At 36.4% G+C, this 27,824-nt stretch overlaps 1 protein-coding gene across 4 annotated transcripts in view; it reads left to right on the forward strand.

Moving 5' to 3' along the window:
* Nucleotides 1-27,824, forward strand: part of LOC109090340 (coronin-1C-A-like) — a 53,887-nt gene that overhangs the window by 12,573 nt on the left and 13,490 nt on the right. For all 4 annotated transcript variants that reach the window (XM_042753881.1, XM_042753887.1, XM_042753891.1 and 1 more), the window contains one exon: nucleotides 16,231-16,433. In XM_042753881.1, the coding sequence (XP_042609815.1) occupies nucleotides 16,231-16,433 (203 nt within the window). The remainder of the gene's footprint in view (nucleotides 1-16,230; nucleotides 16,434-27,824) is intronic.

Raw genomic sequence — 27,824 nt, forward strand, 5'->3', positions numbered from 1 at the left:
TTATCTGTGAGCATTTGACCGTTTGATTTGAGTAAAACTAGCGTTATATCACGTACAAAGAACTGTAAAGGTATTCATGGCAACCTGTCAAAATAAAAGTCCAGTTTGATTTGAATAAATTGTGCCTATTACTATTTTTACTACTACTACTACTATCTACTACTACTACTACTACTAAAATGAAACAAACTTTATTTTTTAAGGAATAATCACACAACATTTCTTCCAGGTTTGAATTTTAATAGTCAATCCCCTTTGTTTAATTTTCAATATTTAAAAGATAAATTAAATTAATGTTTTATGCCTACATTTGATAACCAGAAAATTTTAAATACACAACACAGAATTTCTGAGGTGAAAAAAGTTCATAAGGCTACTTTGAGGAAAAAAAATGAATAAATTAAGTTGTTTTATGCATTCAAATAATTAAACACACCTAAAACACAGAATTTGGTAATAATAAAAAATATGGTGAGAAAAAATAAAACATTTCATAGGGCCCTAAAAGTAATTTTTGGTAAACTTTTAATAAATTGATGTGAAAATGTATGTTTTATGATTTTAATTAAGCATGATTTTTGATTAATAAAGTTGAATTTAACAGTTAAAAAGGAGTTGAGAAAAATGAAAACGGAATCTAGAAAAATGAAAACAAAAAAACAAAATTTGGGGAAAAAAATAAATAAAACGGAATTTAGGAAAAAATAAAACGGATTTCATAGGGCCCTACATACAGAAATCGTCCCAGCTAGTAGGCTATCGCGTGTGGATGCTGCTGGTGGCAGATCATTTGTAGCTTCTTTTTACAGCAGCTGGAATAATTAAACTTGTCATTTTAGAACAAGTTCTAAGGAACATTAATTTTCTTTTTGAGGTTAAAACAACATTTTCTTTCAATGACATTCGAATGGGCAATTAGAGATTAGACTGTACAGAAACTGAAATTTACGGAGAATGCTAATACACACTCAATACACAGTCATATAATGTTGATGATGATCTTTTTTTTTTTCCCCAGTTGGTCTGGTCAGAACAAAACTGGTAGACATGTTACTTAATTGTTCAGATGACATTTTCCGGTGAAACTTCTTATTTTGGACATACTTCCAGGGTGTAGTATCTGTAATTCCAAGGTATAGTAAATTTCCAGACAAACACCTCAAAACATTAGATTCCTTGCCGTTGCACAACCCATGTAAAGAAGATAATTCCGCAAATAACTGCAGTTGCAGGTTTCAAACAAAGATGGCGACAAATAGCAAAAACTTACAGACTGCAGCTTTAAGTTTAAGCCACAGTCAAACTGTCACACTCAAAGGTTTTGCGAAACAAACTTTTTAGCAAGTAGAATGATAAGGTCATGATTTGTTCAAATGACTTGTGACACAGGATCCAGTGTGAAGCGCTTGAATTCAGCGAAGAACACAAATGACTCTGATTTAAACTAGTCCAAAGCCAGATGAAATGGTACTGACTAACAGAAGAAACACGGTGCGCAACGATACTGTCAGAAGTTTTTTCAATCTACAAACTGGCATAAATTACCATGGATTTACTGTAGTATCACTAACTGCACCATGGTATTGTGGCAGAAATATGGGATATTCACACCAAATGTTATTATATTATTATTATTGTAGAAATGTATTCAGTGTATTAAAGGAGTAATGGAAAATACAGTATGTTTTTTTTTTTTAGGGATGCACGATAAATATCGGCACGATATTAATGCACATCTCGTCAGTAAAGCTGGTTCTGTAATCAGCAGTAACTCTCTACACATGCCTGCTTTCACGTGGAGCAGCATTTACTACACACATCCCTAATTACATAACACTCAATATATAGCGTTACTAGTTTTTTTTATTTAAGCAATAGCGTTTGTGCTGATACTTGTATACGTGCATCCCTAGAAACCATTTTTTTTTTTTACCTAGGGCTGGACTTAAGAACGATATGATCATGCGTTTGTAAAGCATGATTAGCGGTAAATCTCAAAATGGAGCTATTTAAAGCCGTAGTTCACTGTACGCTTATCGCATTACAAAGGCGATATCTAGAATGTACTCGATATAGCGTAGCTTCTCAATTTTATTAACCATCCATTAAAGCAGGTGATGGGGATTTTACCGCTAATCATGTGGCTTTACTGACGAGATTCGCAATCTATGGTTCGATATATTGTCCAGCCCTATCTTAATGTATTGCTGCTATATGATGGTTTTTACATTTTTTACAGATGTTACTGTTTTTGATAGTTAATTTTAATAAAACTCAAACAGTCAGAATAATTAAAATTCACCATATACTCATGTGGTTTTTACATTTTTTACAGATGTTACTGTTTTTGATAATGAAAATAAATTTACATCTGCATCCTAACTCAAGCTACTACTACTGCTAACTCAGGCTACTGTCAAATTTGCACTTCTAAGAGACAAAATATGTAATATGAATATTGCAGCATGCAATGCAAACTGTGCTGAAGATACACATCATCAAAGTCAGGCAACACAAACCTGTTTCATGATTTGAAACAATATGACTCATTAAAACATGAACTAAGAAACTAAGAAATACATTTTTCTATTAAGATATTTTATTTTTTTTTTTAAGGAAAAATTAGAGAATGTATTGATTTGGATTAGAAACATCATATCAACCTCTGGTGTGACGACATGAGGACTGATTGGGGTGGTGCAGGGAGCCCAACACTCAAGTTGAATTTTAATACTGTTAACCTTCCCTCTGGGTTTGGCCTTCATGCTGGAGGCAAACAGGAAATGGCAGCAGTGAACATCCTTAACAACATTCCCATATCCTTGTAGTCGAGTTTATCAGGGGCCCGGGTGCCATAATGAGCCCAGTAGTGTCAAATGAGTTCTAGTTAAACAAAGCTGTGGCTGGCGGGATTGAAGGGAGTGCTTGTGTTTGGAATATTTGGATAGGTCGAATTTTTAAACAGAGCTATGTATGGTGTTTGAACTGAATCAAGTGTAAAATGGCTCTGACTACATGCAAAAACAATCTCCCTGTCTTGTATTCACTTTCTTACAGTCCTGCATTTGTCACTCGATCTGTCTTGTGCCTTTTCTCTGCCGGCGTTATGTCAGAGCCCAGCAATGCGGCTGTTTTTTATAGCAGTAAAAACACTGATACATGAATGACCACTGCAGCAGGGATGGGTCACAATGATCAACTAGTGAATTATTAGTGATTTTACATAGATTCGTATACTGTATGTGTAATTGAATATATATATAGGTTCAGTTTGGATTATTATTAAATTATTTGTGTCAGTTTTCCACTTTTCTTTTTTAATATATTTTAAAATGTCATTTATCCCTGTGATGGCATAGCTGAATTTTCAGCAGCCATTACTCCAGTTTTCAGTGTCACATGATCTGTCAGAATTCATTCTGATATTTGGTGCTCAAGAAACATTCCTTTTATCAGTGTTAAAAAAAAAGTGTTGATGAATTGTAATTTTTTATTATTTTTTTTTTTTTGTAGAAACCGTGATTATTTTTTTTCCCCATGATTCTTTGATGTATAGAATGTTCAAAAGTGCAGCATTTATTTGTAATCGAAATCTCTTGTAACATTATAAATGTCTTTTATGGTGACTTTTGATCAATATAATGCACCCTTGCTGAATAAAGTAATAATTTATTTAAAATAAAAACTTACTGACCTCAAACTTTTGAATATTAGTGTGTAAACCCTGGGCACTTTACACTCTTGTCACCTCAAAATGATGTTTCCCTTCTAGACCGCTCAAGATCATACTTTTCTTTGAAAAACGGAAAGCCTGTGTTTTCCGATGAGCTTTTGGACAAGGCCTACCCAGCCTTCACTCTCTGTGTTTCACCATGAATCCGGTGGACCAGTGATGCCACAGTGCTGCGTTACAAGGCTTTCTTTGTGCACAGCCGAGTTCAGGAAGTGAAGGAATCGCCTCAGATGGTTGTGGAGGCGGTATCACTCTGAATCATTGCCCAGAACTTTATGTGAAGTGAAAGTCAGTCTCAGTAAAAAGGCGCTTCCTCTTGTTGGTTAAATGAAGGTTTGATCAAGATCATCTATAGGTCTTTCAAATTATCCCTTGTTCTTCTTTTGTTTCTCCTACTTCCGTTGTGCAAGTATAACAGCTTTTTTCTGACATAGGTTCACAGGGAGAAAGTAGCTACATTGAGCTTGCGGTCAGGAATCTATGAATCATTTAGTGACTTGCTTGCGGCAATTATTAGTTGGTGTCCAGTTGAAGGTTTTGATGAAGTAACTCTTTTATCTTTCTCCTCATAAGCAGAGATTCCAACCGCCAATTAGGGTTGGGCGATGTCTACCAAACTGGCATCGGAAGATGTCTTCAGTGAAACATCGTGGACGATGACATCGAGGCGGGGCGGGGTTAGGGGTGTGCTCGAAGCGTGAAAAAAAATAATGCATTCTACGGAGCCACTAAAAGGTTAGCAGCTTGCTAGCGGTAGCCTGTTGCATTACAGTACATGAAAGTTCCCCTACCACATACACAGAGTAAGGAGAAATGTCTGATAGGACGATGGCAAATGATTTGTAGATCCTGAGCACCAATGACAATCACGATCGGTCAAACCCTACCGCCAATGTTCTAATTATTGGAGGCATTTCTTAAAAAAAAAAACCTTGTCTCTGTGTCGGTCAGTAAGTTGTTATTTTTTATATAAAGAAATTTCTACTTTAATTCTGCAGGATGACTGTGTATATATACAATTAAAATAATATTACATATTTTGAAAAAATTGAAAGACATTTTTTAATATAACAAAACATTTTTATTTCAAACAAATGCTGTTTTTTAAAGTTCTATTCATCAAAGATTTTGAAAAAATATATAAAGCAGCAACTGTTTTCAGCATTACTTATAAAAAAAAATCAGCATATTAGAATGATTTCTGAAGGATCATGTGACACTGAAGACTGGAGTAATGATGCTGAGAATCTAGCTTTGCCATCACAGCCATAAGTTACTTATTTTTATGGAATATTTCACAATATTGCAGTTTTTACTGTACTTTTGATCAAATAAATAGTTGTTGTGAACATAAGAGACTTTTTCTTTTTTTTTTTTTTTAAAACATCGACCCCAAACTTCTGAATGGTAGTATAGGCCAGCAGTCAATTACTGTCTTGAAAAAACATGTAGGGGAAATTGTGGTTTTGACTTGGTAACCCACCTTACAAACCTGTATACATCTTGACGCAGGTTACGATGAAACATCTCAGGCTGCCTCTTGTTTTTCTAATACTGTGTGGCTGAAAATCCTAGACCAACAAAGTTGTTTTTACCACAGCTTGTTTTGGATGACAACACTTCTGGCCATCTGTTACTACTTTTGTCCATGTAGGCAGTCTGCTAACATGGCTGGTGTGACCGTGTAAATTCAATCCTCGGTTCTTTGTGGTAATATTTGTGCAGTTTTTAATGGGTGAGGAATGTGAAAGCAAGCCTCTCTACCTCATTGTTCTCATTACAGCATTCCTTGGAAAACTGTCCAGCAGCTTTCTGGACATTGTCTGGAATTGTATGCGTTAGTGCCCAGGGTAGGTTTAACTGTCTAACCCAGAACACAAGCATGGCAAAGTAAAGTAGTTGCAATCAAACTTTTACTCTGTATCATTATGTTTATTAGATGTTATTTGCATTTTGTGTTCACATTACAATAAATTCTCTACGTTTTTGCCAGGGTTGCTCGGCTACTCTGTGTAGTTTGTTTTGCATTCCTGTACTAATGGTGACACACATTATTAAAAAAAAGGATTGTTGGATGCATGGCATTATTCTACACTTGCTAAAAATGTACACAGACACAAAGATCAGTTTATTATCAGGATTGTTTGTTCAGAAAATTGGCTTGCAGTGCTCATTAACCTGCCGGAAACTACTGCGAGCAAGTTATGGATAAAAGGTATGAAAGTCATGGTCAGAATACTCCATCTGCCATCAGACGTGCAATCTGGGTTACATGAAGCGATGGGAACACTTTTTGTAAGCAAAGAAAACAAAAAAATACAGAAGCGCATACATAGCAAATGGTGATATGGAGAGAGGAATTGTTGAATAAAGTCGTTATTTTTGTTTTCTTCGCTTACAAAAAGTGTTCCTGTCGCTTAATAAAACCCAGATTGCACGTCTGATGGCAGATGGAGTATTCTGACGACAACTTTCATACCTTTTATGGACCTTGACACTGTTATTTACTTGGCAGTCTATGGGACAGTCACAGGCCTCCCGGTTTTCATCCAAAATATCTTAAATTATGTTCTGAAGGGAAACAACGGTTTGGAACAACATGGGGGTAAGTGATTTAATGACAAAATTTTCATTTTGGGGTGGAGTATCCCTTTAAGGTAATAGCACACCACTTCACAGTCATACCTCAAATCATTTCTTATACCCATATCAGAAACAATGCAGTTATACATTGATTTTTAATACTTTTAGTTAGACGTTAAAATCCATTACCCTACGCTGTAAAGAATGTCTTGTTATATTTATGGCAAAGAAATGGCAGTTGTAAATTATTAAATTAATTAAATTATTTAACAGTAAAATTAAATGTAATGCAGTGTTAAACCATTTACAGTGTTCACCATAAATGGAGTTAACCAATTGCTTTAATGTAGAATTTTTACATTGGACTTTTTCATGTTGTAATATTGAGTAACAATAGAATATACTCTTCATGTCTTCAGTAGGCAGTACAATAAGGTATTGTAGACATTAGGAGTTGCCTAATCTGTCAGTGTTGTTTTGGCTCAAGCCTGATTTGTGAAATGTTTAAGAACAAGGTTTTGTGGAAACGTTCTGTAACTCCTTTAGTAAATGTCTGCTTTTCTCTTTTTTGCTGACAAGCACAAACTGAGTTAAACAGTGACTTTTTCTGGTGCCATTCGAGGGAATCCCAGCTGAGTCTTGGTGTGCTTGTTTGTTGGAATTGTATTGTATTGTTTAAGTGTGTTTTCACGGGCAGCATTAATGTCAGTTCCCTTAGCTGATCCCTTAGAGATTGATCCAAATTTAATGCATAAATGACACTCATTTTTGCAGTTAAGAGACAGCTAGCACATATTACTGAACTTTACTGTTTCCATCTGTTTTGTTGAGCCAAGCATTGGGATTTTATTTTGAGAATTTATTAAATCAGCGTCATTATGCTTTAAAATTTTCAAGTTGTGATATTTCATAAAATCACTATGTTTTGGCCAAATTGTGCAACCCTAATGTGGTTGAAATTTAGATAAGCTTTTTACTCAAGCTTTTTACTCAAACTTTTTAATGTTTAAACAGTATTTTCAATTTGTTTTCCCAACAAATCCATGTTCAGCGGACTAAAGTTCAGATAATCATGGATCTGTTTTCGTACTAATTCTTTTATCCCTCTCTTTGTGATGTGGAACAGTTCTCATGCATTATTTTTGCGACTCAATTCAGAAATCTGCTCCATCATCCTGCTGTGAATTGATATTGTATTGCTTGGCAATGAATTCGCACAATTATCGTTTCCCATTCTCTAGTGCTCTGAGACTCCCATTGTTGCCTTTTTAGGGGACATGTTCATTCCAGTCAGTGTCTTGCTGAATCAGATTCTTCGACATGCACTGACAACAATGTCAAGCCTTTCAGCTGGTAAATTATGGCCAGATTATATGGTAAAATTATACAGGGGACTCTGTTTGTATAAATGGATGTTTTATGGCGTTATGTAACTGTCATGATGGCTATTGGATGGTCGAGGCAGCCTTCTTATGACTCATGGAAGTGTCAAGACAGCTATTGTGTGCTGGAGTGATACAGCATGTTGCATTTTGTGCTTGTCAGAATGTGGGCTGTTGAGTGATGAAGTCTTTGTTAGCCTTTGTGAAACAGATCACATGTAGGTGATTTGGAGTTAACATACGTCTTATGCCAAGCGTACACTTCAAGACTGAAGCCCGGTGTGCAGTAAAATACTCAGTTTCTTGTTTTCAGTGATGTTGATGTGCACTGTTTAGTCAAGACCATTATAAGTTGACCCCCCCACCCCACGTCAACAGACAACACACGGTCGGTCCATCTTAAGTGGTCAAAAAATTGGAAAAATGGTCGTTTTGCCATTTTTCATTTTCCAAATTGTTTGAGTGAATGCCTTTAATGTATTGGTATTGCAGAACCACTGCAATTTTATTTGGTTTAACCACAGTGGCTGACTTTGGCCCACAACAGATTTTGGTTATTCGAATATACTACGGCAACTCCAATATCTCAACTCAGGAAGGTCGAAGGTTCTTGGAACCAAAACTGATCTAAAGCACATTTCAAGTACATATATAAAATATATTTGCACATTTTCACATCTGACGTCTAAATGTAATGATCAAAAACAACACTAATACAATAATACATTTCTCAGAATAATGTATTTCCACAAAGGAAAGAAAGTCCTACAGGACTGGAACGAATTGAAGTTGAACTATCCCTTTAATGCTTCAGTTTTATAGTGTGCGCTTGGTTAAAGTAAACTAAAACCCTCTAAAATGATTTAAAGGAATCATTTGACAGGTTATTTGACTTCTGTGGTTTGTAGTGATTGTGATAGGCCTGTCTGCTAAAATAGACCTTGTACTGTAGCCTTTTTTGGCTGAAAATGATCTGTGGGATTCAGTAACATATCGGAGAGCTCTGCTTTGAGTCTAAGCATCAGCCGGGTACATTTTGTACTTAAAAGGCCAAATCTACTTCTACTTGGTTCTAACTTTTTTCATTCTTTCCTACTGTGGTATTTTGCTGGTGTTGCTAAGCGATTCATGAGTGTTGGTAAATACAGGCTGGATTTCACCATGTGTTACTTGGCAGTAAGTTCTCTGCTCTACTTTGACTACAGCCTGACTGACTCCACCTTCAAACAGCCAGCCGTTCATGTTTTAATACATGAACCTGCTGTGCTGAATCAAATCTACACAAAAAAACACGCCTCTCTCTCTTTCCCTTCTGCTTTCACTCGCTTTTTCTCTTACTCCACCTGGCCTGCAATATGACTGCCAAGAGCACTACGGTTGCGACCCCATGCTAACCTCTGACACACCAGATGCAAGTGTGGAGTATCTCTGTATTGCCTTCATGGAAGAGTTGTCGTGTGATGTTCCGGTGTGCCAGTGTGGCGTAAATACTGGCAGCAGGATAGTGGTGAGCAGATTGAGCACAAGGTCAACACATTTCATCTGGATTCACATGCCATGTCGGGTCTTCAGAGCAGTGCAATTTCAAATCAAGTGCAGCTCTGATGTCTTATAAAGCAAATCCTATCTCCATGTGCAAATATGAAAACTATGGAAGTGATGAAGTGCAAGGCTGACATAAAGAAAAAGGAATCATCCCATTTGGAAAATTTGGTACTTGTGTTCCTAAGTCAGCCATAATTCATATGCCATTACTGAAACTGTCCAGGAATTATGGGGTTACTTCTTTGTATTAATATTGTATAACATGACTTTTTCGGAACCTTTTCCAATATTTCAGTACCAAATAAGTTAGCAAATATTCAATATATATATTTTTTTTAATAAAAAAATTGCTGAAAATGTACTCGCCCCCAGGCCATCCAAGATGTAACTGCGTTTGTAACTTTAAGAGAACAGATTCAAGCGTTACATAACTTTCTCACAAGTGGGTCCTCTGCAGTGAATGGGTGCCATCAGAATGAGAGTACAAAGGCGATATCACAATAATTCACAAGTAATCCGCAGGACTCCAGTCCATCAATCAACGTCTGATGAAGGGAAATGCTGTGTGTTTGTAATAAATTCATTATTAATTCTTTTTAGCTTTAATCCGGCACTTTTGTTATCCATAATAATGTTTCTTCCAGTGAAATATTTCATCTCCTGTTGTCCGCTCACATTAAAATCCACCAACATATTTGTTTTAAACTGTTTTGGACCATTTCGCTTTTAAATGGTGCTTGATCTGTACATATTTTCCTTTCAGAATTTAACTTTTTCATTCAATTCAACATTATGGAAATGAACACAGGCTGCTACACTGTTCAGTTAGACTGGATTTAATGGTTTAACTCCTTGCTGTTCTGACCCAGTCAGATAATCTTATCTCATTAATAGTTAGCAGTGTTGAACATGATTGGTTAGGTTCACTCTATATAGCCCTTGGGCGTCGTTGGAATTTAAATGCATTTTACAAAGGTTCACTTAGAGTTCACTCCAGTCTTTACTGCAGTTTATTGTTTCAGAACACCATTCTAGACAGGATCTTTTTCCGGAGCTGTTTGTGTGAGGTTGTCCTTCTGGCACAGTAAGACCATCTGATTATCACTTTATATGGCATTATTCCCAGAGGAAATTACTATGAATATACTATAAGCTCTTCTGTCTTTACAAATGATCTATACTGCAAGCGTAGCAATGTTGGATGCTTGTGATGATTATAATAGTAGCTATATAGTTTTACCGCTTGCTTCTGTTGTGGATTGAGAGGAAAACTGTGATTCACTTTGATGGAAGCTTTCATTTTTTCTTGATTTTGAGGTGTGGCAAATGATAAACTTCACAATCATGAGGTATTGACTTACATGTGTCCTGAATTATACCTTTCTGTTTGGAATGTATATTGAGCTTGTTTTATATCATAGCGATGATGTAGTGATTGATTAAAACAGACAAAAGAATGCGAGCAGTGCCTCTGAATGCTTATGTGAGCATATTGTTGCTACAGGCGCGAGTGAATGTTTGACAGAACCTTTGCAGAGGCTTGCAAAGGAAAAATGTTCAGTGCCAGGTGTGGTTATGCATGATGCCTTTCTTTCTTTCTCTCTCTCTTTTTAAATTCTTACAATTCCATGTATTTATCTTATTTATTACTCCACTTTTAGTTCTTATTTTTTACTTATTTTTTTCCGTTTTCAATTTTATTTATTTTTAATTATTTTATATATATGTGTATATATATACATTTTTTTATTTTCTTTTTTTTTTTTTTTTTTTTTTTTAATTATAATTTTTTGTCCATCACAGTTTGGATTACTAAGAAGAGTAACCAAGAAGAGAAGCAGTGTAACCATGATGTTCTGTCTGTCTGTTTTTCTCTACATCACCAAAGATTGTTAAACCTAAAGCTGCTTTTTGAGAAGTTCATTGTGAAGAGCAGTCTTTGCTGCCCAAACAAACCTTTTCAGTTCCACTTGTGCTCCCTGACACATTGTTGTCCTTTCTGAACTCTTGTTACCTTCAGGTGGTCAACTTCAGTAGCTTATGGGAAATAAGGCAATGAAAGGGGTGAAAATGAGGAAATCGCAGCAGCTGAGTTGGTTTGGACTGTGTGTGGTATTTAGAGCCTGCTTCAGTAGTGCCCTGTGCAAGGCCTTCTGTCGTTCTGGAGGAAGTGTGAGATGTAGCATCATGACCATATCTTCCGTGTAAGTTAGCCACGGTCCTCAGTATGTCATTTGTTGATAAAATATCACGGAAACAAAAGAGTGTCCAACTGTTTGTGTGTTCTTTTAGAGCTGCTCTGAGAGTCAATTCACACACTTCTAATTTGAAAAAATTGTACACTTTCCAACTCGGATCTTTATTGCAAGCATGGCGGCATATATACAGGTCACCCAAGTGAGCTTGGCTCGTGTCATTTCCCGATCCCAACCCCCTCATCTTTCTTGTGAATTCCTGTCTCATAGCTTACTGTCACAGGTATAGAGATGCCACAAAGGTCAAAAATAAAAAAATATGTAAACACTTTTTTAAAAGACTTGGTGTGCATTTTTATGTGTTTTGTGTATTTTTTTTTTTTTTTTTTTTTTATCATGTAGCTATAAGCATTGAGAATGGTTGGTTACAGGTTAAGTTGGTATTAAAAGAACATTCATTTTCTACTATTTGCTAAATGCATGTGATTTATCATATCACAAACTATTTATCTATGCATTTGTTTTTATAATTTAATAAATTAAATAAGGTGACAAGCTTCATCTGATTCCAGTCAACAACTAATGCAACAAAGTCACTATTTTTGGTCATAATTCATTACACTCAGATATACATCTTAATACGACTGTATGTTTTTTAGACAGAATTTATTCTTGCATTGTCTGCACAAGCGTTCAATGGCTGGTTTATGAAGAAAATTAAAGTCACAATGCGTCTTTTTTCCCTCTAGTCATTCTTAGCTTGTGTTAATGCTGCGTTAAAAGTTTTGACATGCAGCACAGCAGATTATTGTCCGTTTTAGTAACAGTGGTCCTATCAGATGAAGGGATAAGATTATTTACATATTGACAAATGTGTATTAGAAATGGTGTATGGGAGTTCAAATGTCTAGAAATGTTTTCTGTACAGTGGGCTATTGAAAAGATCCTGATGTTACACTCTAAAGACTGCTGGGTTGGACACAACCAAATTTGGGTTATTTTGGGTTAAAAAAGGGACAAACCCAGCATGCTGGGTTGCTCATTATGGTTTAAAATGACTACATTGCTAGGCTAAAATGAACCCAAATCGAGCTAGGCATTAAACCTACAAATCTTGATCATTATAAAATCACTTTTACACACAAAGAATAACTATCAAAAGGTAAATATTTATTAAAAACAAGAGAAAAGTCAAAAAGTAACATGCATGTAAGAAGAAATGCAGAAACGTAACAGCTACGGAGTTTATAAATAAAGCATTGAACATTTGTTGAATATAACAAGATCAAATTTGACTTATTTGGTAAATTTTATATATTGTATAAAAATATACAAAAACACTATTATACAATAATTGTACAATTAGTTAAGTTCTTTACAAACTATTCTGGCATGACAGTACACAAATAAACCACAACATTAACACTGATATTATAACATTTAACAGACGCAAGTGTGTAAAAGAATGTGAGCGTGTGTATGAATGACCTAGTGTAAACTCCATTTCTACAAAACAACACAAAACAAGCATTTAACATTTTGTTTTTACAAATTATACACCTACAGTTTGTTTCATAGTCCATGAATACAGATCATGCATCACTGTCAATTTTCATGATCTGTTTAGCATAATTGATGTAGTCATGAAGAAGCCCCATCAGCACAGCATGTGACATCTTTTCCATCATCCAGGGCAGTGTCCTCCTTTAAAACCACTGTTGCATCAGTTTGGGGGTAAAGGACATTCTCCTCTTTGACCAGCATTCATCCCAGTCTCCGTCTGCTCTTCATCAGTGGCTTAAAAAAAGAAAAACATTTGAAAAAAGAAAACATTTAATTAAACTTTCCATTTTCAGATAGAGGTGTATTCACATCAGTTAGGATAGATAAATAGTCTGTTTTATAATTTCAACACTTTGTGTGGTTGTTTAATGTCTCTATCTACCACAGCGCTCCAGAATGCTATAATGATAGGCAGCACTAGTGTGAGGGCATGTAATATTGTTTAAATAAATATATTGCTTTCAGAAAGCAGCTACTTTATGGAAACATTAAAACAGACATGGCATTCACATACTTCACAAATTTTCATGTACGAGGAGGGCTGCTCTTCAAAGGGTTAGTTCACCAAAAATGAAAATAGAACATTTACTCTTCCCCCATGTTGTTTCTCATTCATGAAGACCAAGAATGAGGACTCTCCAAATCAGAAAACTCCAAAGTTGGTTTGAGTTCTGCAATGAAAAACACAGACATTAATGGTTTTCATGAAATGAGCACATAATCACACTGCTGTTGCGTCAAAATGTAAAGTAAACAGGCAGGAGACAACAGAAACATTTATTTTCCAAAAATAACTTGCATAAATCTCAAAAGAATGATGCTCTCCTATGTCTCTGGCTTTCAACATCTACAAAAACAAACATTCTTTTAGTATTAGTTAAAAAATAAAAAACAATAAAATGATGGAATTATGAAGTTTACTTGCCTTAAAACCATCTTTCCCTCTCTTCTGAAGAAGCTGAGAAAATTGCCGCCTCCTCACAAAAGCAGGCTTCTGTGTAGTTAACTCCCGGCACGGGCACAATGAAGACACAAGCTCAACAAGTCTGAAATATTACATGCAAAACATTACTTTTAACAATTACCACTTCAACAGTCTCAAAATAAGTATGCTAGTCTTTATTACATAACGCAGTTTCCTTAAGGAAACTACATTCAGTTTAACTGCGAAAAAGAAGATGATAAATTAACATGAATATGTGTTAATAACCGTCTATTAACACCTCAAAAAGTGCAGATATTGTAAAATCTTATGTAAATATGAGATAAGACACTCACGGACGTTATATTAAAAGTACCTCTTCCGTTCAGTAAAAGAGGCCGTTAAGACCTCTGTTTCTGAGGTGAAAACCGTGTCCACGTATTTTTCGTTATAAGCTCTTTTATTTCCACCTTCCATGAAACCTCAAAACACTCCCAGACACAAACAATGAATGATAACTTTACATTTTTAATTTTTACTTACCACAACGCCACTGGGTTATGATCAAGATCAATTTTCAACCCAAAATTGGGTTAAAACAACCCAACGTCCTACCCAGCGGTCTCAACCCAGCATTTGGGTTGAAAAAATAACCCAGCGTTTTTTAGAGTGTAGGTGAGTGATGTTGAGAGACAGAATTTCATGCAAGTGATTGGTGTAAAACCTTTTGTGCTTTACACTGTATTATCAGGAAACAAAGGTCACATTTCTCCCTTAGTCAATCAGCCACACCCACCAACAGGAAATGCTTCCTGAGTCTGAGTCATTCCCCCATGATGTTCCACAGGCCTGGGACCCCCGTCCTCTACCGTTTACTATTGACTGCTAATATAAAAAATATAACAGGAAAAAATATATAAAAAAAAATCACAACAAAACAGAAGTCTGTTGTTTTTCACCAGGAGGTCCAGTTATGACATTTTGATTAAGCGTTATGAGGTCAAAATATTTGTAAAGCTTTAAACCTATAAATACAGAAAACATATAAATGAAATAATACTGTGATCAATTCCATTCATGTTATTTTAGTATCATTGAGATACTATTATATATAAAATATTATTTTATTGATTTTATTTTTAATTTCAGTTTTAGTTACTTTAGTAATTTAATTTAAACCCAGTAATTGATTAAACCTTGATTTTCAGATTCTGTAGCAGGCTTTTTCAGGTCATACCTTTTGTCAGTTGACAAGGTTGTTTGACTATTTTGGAACTTACGTGAGTGGAAATACCACTACTATTTGTCAATTAGTCCATCTGTTCATGCTAATAATCTTATGGCCAAACATTGACTATGTATCAGTCTATACTACTGTATGTGCTATTACAATCAAGTACAGAGTCTCCCTTGCAAGAACCCTTGCCAAATCATTTTTGCACCAGCCTAGATTGTTATGAAGCTATATAATTGATATGCAGGTCTAAATGTGCTTATCTGGGTGTGAAAAACATTACAGACTTAAGTACATTGTTTCTTGCCCCCTGAGCAATTTCTTGTCTTTTGACTCGAACCAACCCTAGTGTTTCTATGGTTTTAGTTGGGCCTCCGTTGTTTTCATTGTGAAAATGGCACGAAGACAGAATGTTCTTGCAATTCAGGTTTGTTTTAGAACCCAACGCAAGACAAGCCGAAACAGATAGCATAGGAACCAGTGTGATGTGTTGACGATGATATATGGAGTTTGCTGTGTGAAATAGGGTGAGTAATGCGCTCTGAGAGGGGATTTATTCTGGTTCTTTTGTGATAGTGAACCCATCTTGTACGTGTTCTGTGAAATCGAGCTTGTCCCACTTTGAACTCGCTTTGATTTTTCAGCAGAGCTTTTTGAGATGGATTTCATCATTGTTCTGTGTGCCAGACACTTTGAAATCATGTAAACGTTTGGCAGTTTTAGCAGTTAACTGTCATATTGAGGTTCCGCTGTTCTGCTCAGGTAATTTATTGACTTTTAGTGCAACCGTTGCAGCACTTGTCATGTTTTACTATTATATTTAAAACTAGCTAGTGGATTAAGACACTCTTTAAACACTGTAAAACTGCTATTTGCAATGAGATGTGTGTTGTAATATCAATGGATTACAGATAGCAGTGTAGATCTACTTAAAAATGTTAGTCTGAATGCATGGCATTTCAACCATTTCTGATGGTGTTTCCTGTACATGGCTCATATCTGTTCAGTGAAAGCACAGCGTTCATGTCATCTGATTGCTTCATTCATCATTCTCGACCTGTTCTTCTCTACAGATATGTTCAAACGGGTTGTACGACAGAGTAAGTTCCGGCATGTGTTCGGCCAGGCGGTGAAGAACGACCAGTGCTATGACGACATCAGGGTGTCCCGGGTCACGTGGGATAGTGCATTCTGCGCTGTCAACCCCAAATTTGTTGCCATAATTGTGGAAGCCAGCGGAGGAGGAGCGTTCATGGTTTTTTTGCCTCTGCATAAGGTGAGAGATCTGTGAAATTACACTGTGCTTATGTGAAATTTCTTGGTATATATCCATTGCATCTTATATTTGCTTGTTTTAAATGGCTAGTCAAATTCTGGTTTAGAACAGTAGACAGTAATTGATGAGCGCCAGCCAATGAGATTGCTGTTTGCGCATTAGTTCCGGCCACTCCCGGAGAAACCGTAATATGATCTGCTTGTTCTTAAAAGCTGAAGAATTCTAAATGAAATACTTTATTTTGACAGGAAAGTGCAACAAAGAATATATTTTTTATGTATTGTGTCGATTCAGCTTGGTATGCAAGACTCCCGCTCTCTTTTTTCATGTGTTTGAAGCCGCGACGGCTGAGTGACGGCTAGCCATGTGCCTTCACACTAGAGTTTACGGTACGTCAAATACAGGTATGCTGCGCATCCATTTGAGCTGAAATAGTACAGATCGCTTGACGGAGAGCAAAACTCAAGGGCTCAGTCAGAGTCCAGCGAGTGAAAATATATCTGCGTAAACTTGTAATTAGCCTCTAACATTCGCACTGTAGAGTAAGATCTAAGAATCTTATTAGCCAATGGCTAATGATAGACATTATTTAGTCACCAAGAGTGAAGATTTAGTCGCATATGCAAGTGATTTACTCGCAGTGTAGCGGGCTGGGAGAGAAACAGGTGATGGGATGGTTTTTGTTATATTGTCGTGTCCTTGTTAGACTGGTTGTCAAGCTGTAAAAAGGGGAAAAAAGGTTAAAACTAAAACAGATTTTTTGAGTTTGTCATTTTCAGTTAACCATTTTATCCAGTCTAAAATTCTCACTGATGCATCCAGTTTTGGTGATTTGGTTCATACTAACTAATTTGAGGGAGCTTATCATCGAATAACAACAAGGGTTGACTTTAAATAGATATTTTATAGTCCATTTTGGTATAGTTATTTTGAGTCTTCACTAGATCTTGTCACTTTGAAAAAAAGGGGCAAGAAGATTCATAAATTCTTCTTGTTGAGTTCCATGGATTAAAAAACATTTCTCAGGTTTTGAACTAGTCAATATTTCTGGTGAACTATTCCTTAAAAGTTTGAGAGGAACATTACTTTAGCAGAAGAGAGAAGTCTTACACCTACAGAAGAAGCTGAGGAAAGATTATGTCCTAGCTGTGGACAAGAAGCCAAGCCATGAAATGGATTTGTGGGCCGTTTCTGCAAAATTGATCTTGGGGGAGGGATCTTCACTGCACTCTCCACTTAAGTGGTCTCAAACTGCAGCTTTGTCATGCTTTTTTTTTTTTTTTTTTTTCATGTTTGCATGTATACACACTTAATGACAACCTTGGGTCTCTACAAATGGAGGTGATGATGACAGGTATGATTCATCAGACGTCTGCCTTTATTCCGTTTGTGTCAAAGCTGTTAGGAGTGGAGGATACTCTGCTGGAAGTCTTTGAAATGTTGGTGAGCATGCTATGGCCACGTCGTGCTGAAACGTACTTGCTCCACTCCATTAAGAAAACATGTTTAAAATCACACATTATCCAGGCTGAAACTATGTAGAGTTGCAGTGAAATTTCAGCAACTGAAAATATTAAGCAGAAACAGTGAAAAATAAGTTTTTCCATTTGTATACAACTCAGGTTTTTTTAGTTGAGTGTTAATTATTTCGTGATTGATCAATTGATTGTTAAATGAAGTTATTTACAGTTTTGATTTTCAGGAAATTTGGAAAATCTTGGTTTCTGTAAAAATTTTGGTGCATCGCCACCAAAATGACAACAATCAACACCGCTGTGACAGTAGGGCTGTCAAAAAAAAAATTGAATTTTGAATATTCATTGAATTTAAAAAAATCCACATTTGAATGCAAAAACGTTGCATTTGAATTTTAGGTCTGCGTCAACCATCAGGCAGCCTATCAGTGGCGCACAAAATGTGATGACGATGTGAGTGTCATTGAATTTTAATGCTTTTGTTAGCCTATCCAGTTGAACCCACTAGATGCGGCGCTGCTACATTGTTCATTCAATATGTTGCGGAAAACGAGAGCATCAGTGTGGATGTTGTTTACGTCAAAACTGAAACCAAGCCGTTCACACAGAACGCACATTTATCACATTTTCTAGAGGGACATCTATCAGTGTTGCACTCGCATCTCGCACAAGAGAGCAGCATGTTTAGAAAGCCATGTCAAATTAAAAGTTCAACTTTTAAAAAACATGTCTCAAGACTTTATAGCGTTTTTTTTTTTCATCCCACTGTGTATCATGTTTTTAAAAACTCCCCTCTTTAACCTTCTGTCATGGAACTGCCGTCTGCTTGTGTTACAAAGGTAGAGATTTGCTTCATCTGGATGGAGTGTGTGTGTCACCTAGTCTGCTATGTACATGGTTTAGTGGTTTAGCATTCGTGGGTTTAGTGAGTCTGCATGTTTGTGCATGTTGAAGTCTGTGGTTCATTCTCTGATTTTTCCAGCTCATTTGAAGAAGTTGCATAGACAGCAACGGAACTACCACATTCAAGGCCCAGAAAGGTAGTAAGGACATCGTTAAAGGTGTCATATAATGCGATTTTTTTTTTTTTTTCAATTTTTCCTTTCTCTTTAGAGGTGTACAAGCTCTTTGTGCATAAAGAAGATCTGTAAAGTTGCAAAGACTAAAGTCTCAAATCCAAAGAGATATTCTTTATCAAAGTTAAGACTCTGCCAAACCCCCCTAAAACGGCTTGTTCTAACACGCCCCCACATGTCTACGTCACTATGTGGAAATATTTGCGTAATGCTGCCCAAATGTTCACGTAAAGAAAGAAGGTGTGGTTTCATTAACCGCAGTTAGTGTTGAAGCAGCCATATCAGGTAGATGATGTATCTAGGCAAAAGCAAAACCACTTTATTTGGCCTTCCGAAAGTAGATGCATTTAGGAAGCTTTAAGATTACTTACAATAGAACAGCAAAGCATTTTATGGACGACCGTTTCGAGTACCTAGGAGAGGAGTTAATTCTGACTTTGCTACGATATTTGCTATTGACTGTTCAAATGTGGAGTTTTGTGCCTCGTGTGTATGAGAGAGAGACAGGGTCACACAGTGGAGTCAGCTGTCTTAACCGTCACTGGCTTGTGTACTGCAAACACATTCAAGCTTCATCACTGTGTCGGTCACGCGACTCTGTTCCCCTTTCGAGCTTGAACTGTTGGTAAAGCTAAGGATATTATTAACTGTCTTTACATTAAATTAGAAAGATGAAGCTCGCAATTATGGAAAGCGCTGTAACATTTCCGACAAGTGCTTGTGGTGCTTGGCCAATTACAATGCATTGGGTCAGTTGGCCAATCAGAGCAGACTGCTCTTGTAAGAAGGAGGGAATTTGTAGAAAACCACGCATTTGAGAGAGGCGAGGCATAGAGGACCTACAATAATGTACAGTATTTGAAAAATAATGTGTTTTTTGAACATTAAAGCATGTCAGCATATTCTGTTACACCAAATACACAAAAATTATCTTTAAAAAAGCATCATATAACCCCTTAAAAATAGTCCATGTGACATCAGTTGTTTTTTTTTACTAGGCTACGAGAATACTTTTTGTGCACAAAGAAAACTAAAATAAAGACTTTATTCAGTCTTTGACAGTTAACGAGAGTACCACGATGCATGCGTGTGCATTCCTCTGCTTGCAAACAAGGCGCAGAGCATGCGGGCTCTGCATCAGAACACCGGCTCTGGATTTGGTTACCAATGACTTCCATTTTCTGGACAAAAAAAACAAACAAACACATTTTCTCAAAATATCTTCTATGTTCACCATAAAATAGATGAGTAAATGATCACATGGTTGGGTCGTGAACTATTCCTTTAAGACTTAGTTATGAGTTATGTATTTTGTAGGTGGCCATATGCAGAAAGTGTTGGATTCATAAATCTGATGGTGTCATTTGACACATCTTAGATTACTGTGGTAATACTGGCCTGATTAGCTCGACAACCCAAAGCAGTGGTGTTGACAAGCGGAACAGTTCTCTGTAATTAGAGAGCGCTCAGACACGACTGTGAAATCCAAACCTCTCCATGCTCTCGCCTGGATCCCGAAGCTGTCATCAGCGTCACACACCAAACACGTGCACTCGCTTGTAAATGATGTCACACTCAAGCGCTCAGCTTGCTGGCCAGACGAGCTCAGCCTACTGAGTACAGTTACAAATGACTCTTATGCTGTTTACATTATTGGTTTTATTGTCGGTTCTTTGAAGCCTTCATAAAGCTGAGGTTTCTGGTCATCTGATGGAGTACTCAAGTATAAATCCTTTTGTCATTCCAAACCCAATGTTCAGAAGCGTGAGGCAAATGTGAGGGGAATTTATTAATCTGTGAATATAAATCAAGTTTGTCCTCATATTCTCACTGTTGTGTTTTCTCTGAGCAGATTGCTTGATCCATCTGTCCGTTTCCTTTGACGTAGGACTAAAATGAGCTGGGATTAAACATTTTTTGCAGCGACTTTCTAGGTTTTTGTGAAAGAATCTGTATGTCACTGCTTTTGTATTCTACAGATTTACATAGTTTTGTTTAAATATTGCCTTTTTAGACAAGTTCTGAGCTTCACACTTGCAGTATGTGAAATCGGTGGGTTATGTGAGTTTGTCATAACTTGCTTTTTGTAAGGTTTCTTTACATTTAGCCTTCAAACGAAACGTAGCATCACACTCTTCATTTCAGTTTATCCGCACCATGTCTTTTTTTGGTTCTTTGTGTTCTTGTTATGTCCTGCTTGCTGTCCTTCTGTTTCATCTAATGCTTTGCACCCCTCCCTAAGTATCTGCTCTGATTCAGTGCAGCAGTGCATAAGTCTATGGTCCGTTTTCCCCAGGCCGCCCCATTCCCAGAAGCCCCCTGCAATCAGACAGCTGGCTCTGGGGGAGCTATTGTCCCTGTGCGTATGCCAGGTCCTGCACAGCTCTTTGTTTCCCCTCTCAAATCAGTATGGGAACTCCTCAATCTCACTTGATTCCCCAAAATCCTCACACCCATGTGTCTCTCTATTGTTTCCCAACAGGGAGCAATGGTAGCTGTATTGGTAGTGTTCGAAGCTCTAGAAGTGTAAGTGGCCAGTGTTGTCTAAAAGCCGATGGGGTTTCAGTATGCTTATCTTAATTCTTCATTTGCTCATCCTCATGTTGTTCCGAACCTGTTTGATTGACTTCTGTGGAACAGAAGATATAATATGGAATAACACGAGGATGAGGAAATAATGACAGAATTTTCATTTTTTTGGTGGACTATGCTGATAAGGTAAGTGATAGACTTGTATCAGCAGGCCCTGGGACACAATCAGGGTGGGTTGGCATTTAGTTGGCCCGTATTTGTCTCAACACTGGGACAGCATTCCTGTAGTTCTCTTCTATTTTATTTATTTATTTATTTATTTATTTTGACATCAGCATCGGTCAAAATTTGTAATTTCATTGTACATGCTCATGTCATGTGTTTTTTTTTTTTTTTTTTTTTTTGATTATTCTTGCTTTCATCTAACTCACTTAAATTTTATTTAGTCTTTAATAACACTAATTATTTAATAACACTGTTAAATCTTTAGAAAATCTCAAAATAACTAAAACAATTTCATACTTTATAATGTTGTGAGCCCTAAATTCATTTATTTTAGTTTATAGTGTTTTATTTTCAATTTATTCATGAAATCCTTATTTATTCTAAATAATATAGAATTTTAATGCTGGCCATTTTGTTGTCATTAGCCAGAAAATTAATGAAGTTATTAATTACTTTTATTACTTTGAACTGTGCTTTTTTATATTTATTTAAAAATGTTAATTTAACCTTCTAAATGTTGTGCACTTATTGTATAAATGTATTTATAAAATGATTTATTCTAAATAATATAGAATTTTAAAACTGGTCATTTTGTTGTTTGCCAAAATTTATTGTAGTATTTTTGATTTTGGATTGGATTTGGATTATTTATATATTTTTCTGATGTTTGTAAATAATTTCAGTTAATTAAGTAATTATTATCAATTAAGTGATCATTTAAACTTAATTTTGTGGAAATATCATTTGCTGTCACTCAATTTTATTATATATAGATAGACAGAGATCAATATTGCATGCTTTCACTGTGCTTGTTTTAGACACTTTTCTTTATTTTCTATTACTTGATAGACTGAGCTGCCTTCTATCTTAACCTGAACATGGCATGTCATGGCGAGATGCCCCACTCCTCAATGAAGGCATTTGTATGTGTTTTAACTGACTCGAGTGTGTTTTGCTGTAAGGAGCAGTGACGTTCTGTAGTGCTGTCCTGTGAGGCTGGGGGGAGTTTCAGTTGGGCTGTGGCTGGATTCTTTGTGTGGGAGGCAGAGCAGCATGAATCAGACTCTCATTGTCTCTCCCTCTCAAGAAGCCATCAGGTGTCTAACTAATCACATGTTGTCTGTCTTTCTCTCCACACCCTCCCCCTTCACATAGCTGTATTCTGTCATTAACGTATGAAGGAAGCAGTGGGAAATGGATGGCTGTAGCCTTCCGCAGAGCTTGCATTTTCATGCTTTCCATTCACACTGACCGCGGTGACTAATTTTCATCCCTTCTGCTGACCACCTCTAATATTTAGTTTATAGCACAAAATATGAACCATTCCACAGGAAACTGCCCGTTTACACTTATGCAACCAGTCTGTGTTATAATATTGGTAACTATTTCCCTTTAGAGCTCAAATCCTGAAGTAGCGAGGAACCAGATTTCCAGAGCATGTATTTAGTGACAAAGTTTTGAATTTGAATCTTACTACATGGTCATTTGAGTCAGTCTTCTGCAGTTGATGTTTTCAGTTCAGCATTTGTCGGGTAATGTTGAATATAACAGATAATCATTTCCAGTTTAAAAAATGAAGTTGTGAAGCCTTGCAATGGAAGCAAACGTGTGATAAGGCTAATGCATTATACATGTAAACGAGATGAGATGGGATAAAATGGCTTGTCTTTCCTGTTATGACCATGTAAAGCTGGAAATCCCTGTAAATTTGGCATGATATGCATGACAAATGCTGATGATAGAGCTTAACCTGTATTGACTGTATGCACTACAGTGATTTTAGGTGGACCTGCTGGCCTTTTGTTCAGAGGTTGTGGCAATGGGACATTAATGCGTTTACTTGAAAGATTCAATTAAGTGTTTTGTTTTTAAGTTTACGGAATTTGACATTTCTGAAATACAAAAATCTGTATTTTATCTGTACTCTGATTTAAAGTTTGGGATCAGTGAGATTTTTTTTAATAAATTAAATTAATACTTTTTTTTAGCAAGTTAAATTAAATCCAGACTAAATCAAAAGTGACAGTAAAGACATTTACAGTGATGTATGACATTATTTATTGTAATAATATTTCACAGTATTAATGTTTTTGGTGTTTTTTGTTCAATTAAATGCAGCCTTGGTGAGCATTAGAGACTTCTCTTAAATAAGTTTTTTTTTTTTTTTTTTTTGAACAATGCAGTATATTAATCCGATGTGATGTGAAAGTCAAGTCACCTTTACTACTATACTGCTTTATTCAATACAGATTGTGTCAAAGCAGCTTCATAGAGATAAACAGTTATGGAAACTCTGCTATGGAGACTCCTATGGAGCTTTAAAAGACTTAAAGGCCGTGTTGCAGGGTTAATCTTTCAACGAATTTGTGCAATTTGCTTGCTGGTAATGAACATTTAAACTGTTATCCATTGTATTTTATGTTGTTGGGTATCACAAAATGGAATAAAAATACGAAAAAAAAGGGGGTACTATCTTACAGCGGTTTTGCAACGATTCTCCTTTCCCCCACCAATGCATTGCATTACGTCACATTTGGGAGAGAATTTACCAAAGCCCGCCTTGAGAGCATTGAGAGTGACTAGAGAGACGAGTAGTAGACGAGAGTATTCAGATAGCGCAGATTATAGATATAGATATAGATAGATAGATAGACAGACAGACAGATCGATAGATAGATATCGACCAACAGCGACCAAACGCACTCACTTCCCTACAGCACCAGCTTTCCAACGCAGTTTCCACACAAGCACCAGCCAAACATAGCGACAGACACGCGGGCTACGTTTGCAACAACATTTTCACCGGAGGAAGAGATAAACGCTTAGAAACGCCATATAGCTAGCATGATGCCTTCTATTTCTAGATGACAAAGACAACGTTTACCAGTACGACACTATGACAAAGGTCACCGGTACTTATCTGAACTAACGTCATGATCACTGCCACTAGATATAAAGAAAACGTTTATTTTCACTCGGTGCTATCCAATGACAGTAAAAAAAAATAATAATAATAATAATAATAATAATAATAATAATAATAATAATAATATTCATATATATATATATATATATATATATATATATATATATATGTGTGTGTGTGTGTGTGTGTGTGTGTGTGTGTGTGTGTGTGTGTCGTTATTGTGCACTGCTGCTCGTAGACTAGCTCCAGTGCTCATTGCTGCCTTGCTAAATGATAGCAACTCACCAGGACACTTCACCAACTCTCCACTTATTCTCCTCGGACCATGCATTTAATTGGCTTTGACGGCCATCAGTTCTTGGCAATTCCTTATTTGGCTCTCTCACGTCTGGCTGGTTCAAAATTATAGGGCTGCGGGCCATCATACATGTTGGCTCTTGCCACCTCTTCCTCATCCCAGTTTTTATCGCAACGTTACGTTGTCCTAAAATCGTTTTTTCAACGTGTACCACTTGCATAAACACTGCGTCCGTAGGCAGTATTATCCGTAGGGGCTGTCATTGTTGTTTCGCGTCCTGTGTGACGTCGGAACTCTGAGTACATCGATCTAGTACGAGTTCACAGGTGGGAAGTCACGGGTTTTGACTGCCGTTCCAGTGCACTTTCACGGGTTTAAGGTTGGAAAAACACGGGTTACGGGTTGCCTGGAACGCGCATTCATAATAGGCTGAGGCTACCTTTCCTCCACTTCTCCCCAATGTGACGTCATCCCCGAATTGCGTAAAAAAAACCCTGTTAATACCAAAAACGTAAAAAAAAACGGTCTTTAAGGCCATTTTTGAGACATTTTAAAAATGATATACATATCTTGAGTGATTTATGTACCCATTAATCGACAGTGGTGGTTAACCTGCAACATGGGCTTTAAAGAAAGTCTTTATTCACCTCAAGTCAGTCAGTTTAATGTTGGTTCAGTTCAGATAGGGCTGCACGATAAATCATATTTTAATAGTGATCATGATTTCTACTTCTCACAATTTATTAAGCATAATTGTCTGCGATACTTGCCTGCTTATTTATTCTGAAATGAGCTTTTCTATTAAATCTATACGTTTTCTGCCTAGTGGTTTACTTAATCTTCCCAACCATGCAAAAATGAGCACACGCTCTCTCTGCATTATGGAAAAAACACTGGCAACCATCCAAGTTGGAGTTTAGCAATCTCTATTGAGATATTCTGCTCAAATAAGTGTAAAACAACCAACTGTTATCTTTCACATGGTCATTTGTGTTTTTTGCTGTGTCTAAACCTGCGAGCAAACCATGCAAGTTGATTTGTGCTTATGTGAAAGTTCAATAATTATGATGATTTTTTTTTCAAATGACAGTAAGCGTGATTAATAATTTTCATTTTTGAGCAAATTAATTGTGATTTAACCGTGTAACCATTATTGCGCAGACCTAAGTATCATTGTGAAGTTCATCAATTTGGTGTTCAACTTAGCTATTAAAATAAAAGAAAAGATTAGCACTTTTTGCATGACATTTGCACATAATTTACTCATCAGAACAAACAGTTGTCATGTATGAAATATTTTTGGATAAACAATGAGGGGACAGTGGGGAAACAGTGGGGGGAAAAAAACATATTTTTGTTGCATATACAAGAAAAATTGAGAAAAAGTTGTTGCTGAAAAGTTGAAAGTAAACGGGTTACAAATAATTGATATTAATGAAAGTAAATCTGTATACTACAGCCCTAGTTTCATATCAGCCACCCGAGGCTGTTCATTTGCTGCTTTATGTATTGATTTAGTATCATATTGAAGCTAAAATATTTAGTATTGATCCAACCATATGTTGGACATATTTAAGAAATCAGCCACTGAACTGGGCTCTTGTGCAGACCCGTTTGAGACACACGTGACTTTCTCCTGCCATGGCACTATCCTGCTGTCACGGGTTCATGGAAAAGCGGGAAAGCAGGAGAACCAGAACACCACAGATGAGAAGAGAGAAACATGAAAAAGGGCCACACTGGAAGGAAGTGAGAGTTTCAGTCTCTTTACCTCAAAGTCTTCCTCCATACATCCTGTTGCTGCCACAATGGGCAGATGTAACTTAATGTGTGTCGGTGTGTGTGGCCATGGATGTATCATTCTGATTCCCAGTCTGTATTCCAGGAGCCCCCTACTGTTCCTGCTGCACTGACTGAGCCCTGGCGGCTGCTGACTGCAGATTTTACCTTATATGGTCATCCTCAGCTCCCTGCCTGTCAGCCTTCCAGACCCATTTCCTCTTTCCTTTCCATGGCTGAAGCACAGTGCTTGCGCCCAAATAGATTCTTTGATAGGAGCATAGAAGCAGTGTCAATGTGAATTTTATTTTTATTTGACAAGTCAACTCCACTCATTCTCATTCGGAGATTTCTTTTGTTATTATTTATAAAATCTATAATATTTATGACATTACAAATATCATATTTAAATTAAATACATGTTTATAATTATTATTATTATTATTATTATTATTATTATTATTATTATATAATTTATTTAATTTTACTCTATTATTTTTTTAGGTTATTCATCCAGAATAAATTGTATTTTATTTTATTTTATTTAGAATAATGCAAAAATTTCTTCCTGTCTGTCTTTACAGAATTGGACATATGAAACAACTGTTTTATTTTATAATTTTGTCTATACTCAAGATGGCAAGAGTCAGTAACTTTTGTGATTTAATTAATTCTTTTTTTTATTTATAATATAATAATAGATATCAAAAAATAATTATATATAAACTTGCATATTCCTACTTAACTGTTTTTTTAGGTTGTTCATCCAGAATAAATTGCATTTTTTGTGTTTAAAAATAATTTAATGTATTTTTTAAAAAAACGGGTTGAGTTGTTAAACCACAGGATCTCTCTCTTATCTGGTGATCTTTCTACCTCATTTCTTTACTCTATTCTATACCCTCCTCCATTTAGGTCATGTGTATTAGCCAACTGCATACACCTGCTGGCCCTGAGCAGCTCTCATTCTGACACACAGTTGGCTCCGTCCTCTCAGTCCTGATTGGCTGTATGTGTGGCTCATGTAAAATGACATGACGTCTGGTTGGACAGCTGCTGGGGTGCTTCAGTCAGGTCAGC

This window comes from Cyprinus carpio, chromosome A5 (genome assembly GCF_018340385.1).
Source record: "Cyprinus carpio isolate SPL01 chromosome A5, ASM1834038v1, whole genome shotgun sequence".
NCBI lineage: Eukaryota > Metazoa > Chordata > Actinopteri > Cypriniformes > Cyprinidae > Cyprinus > Cyprinus carpio.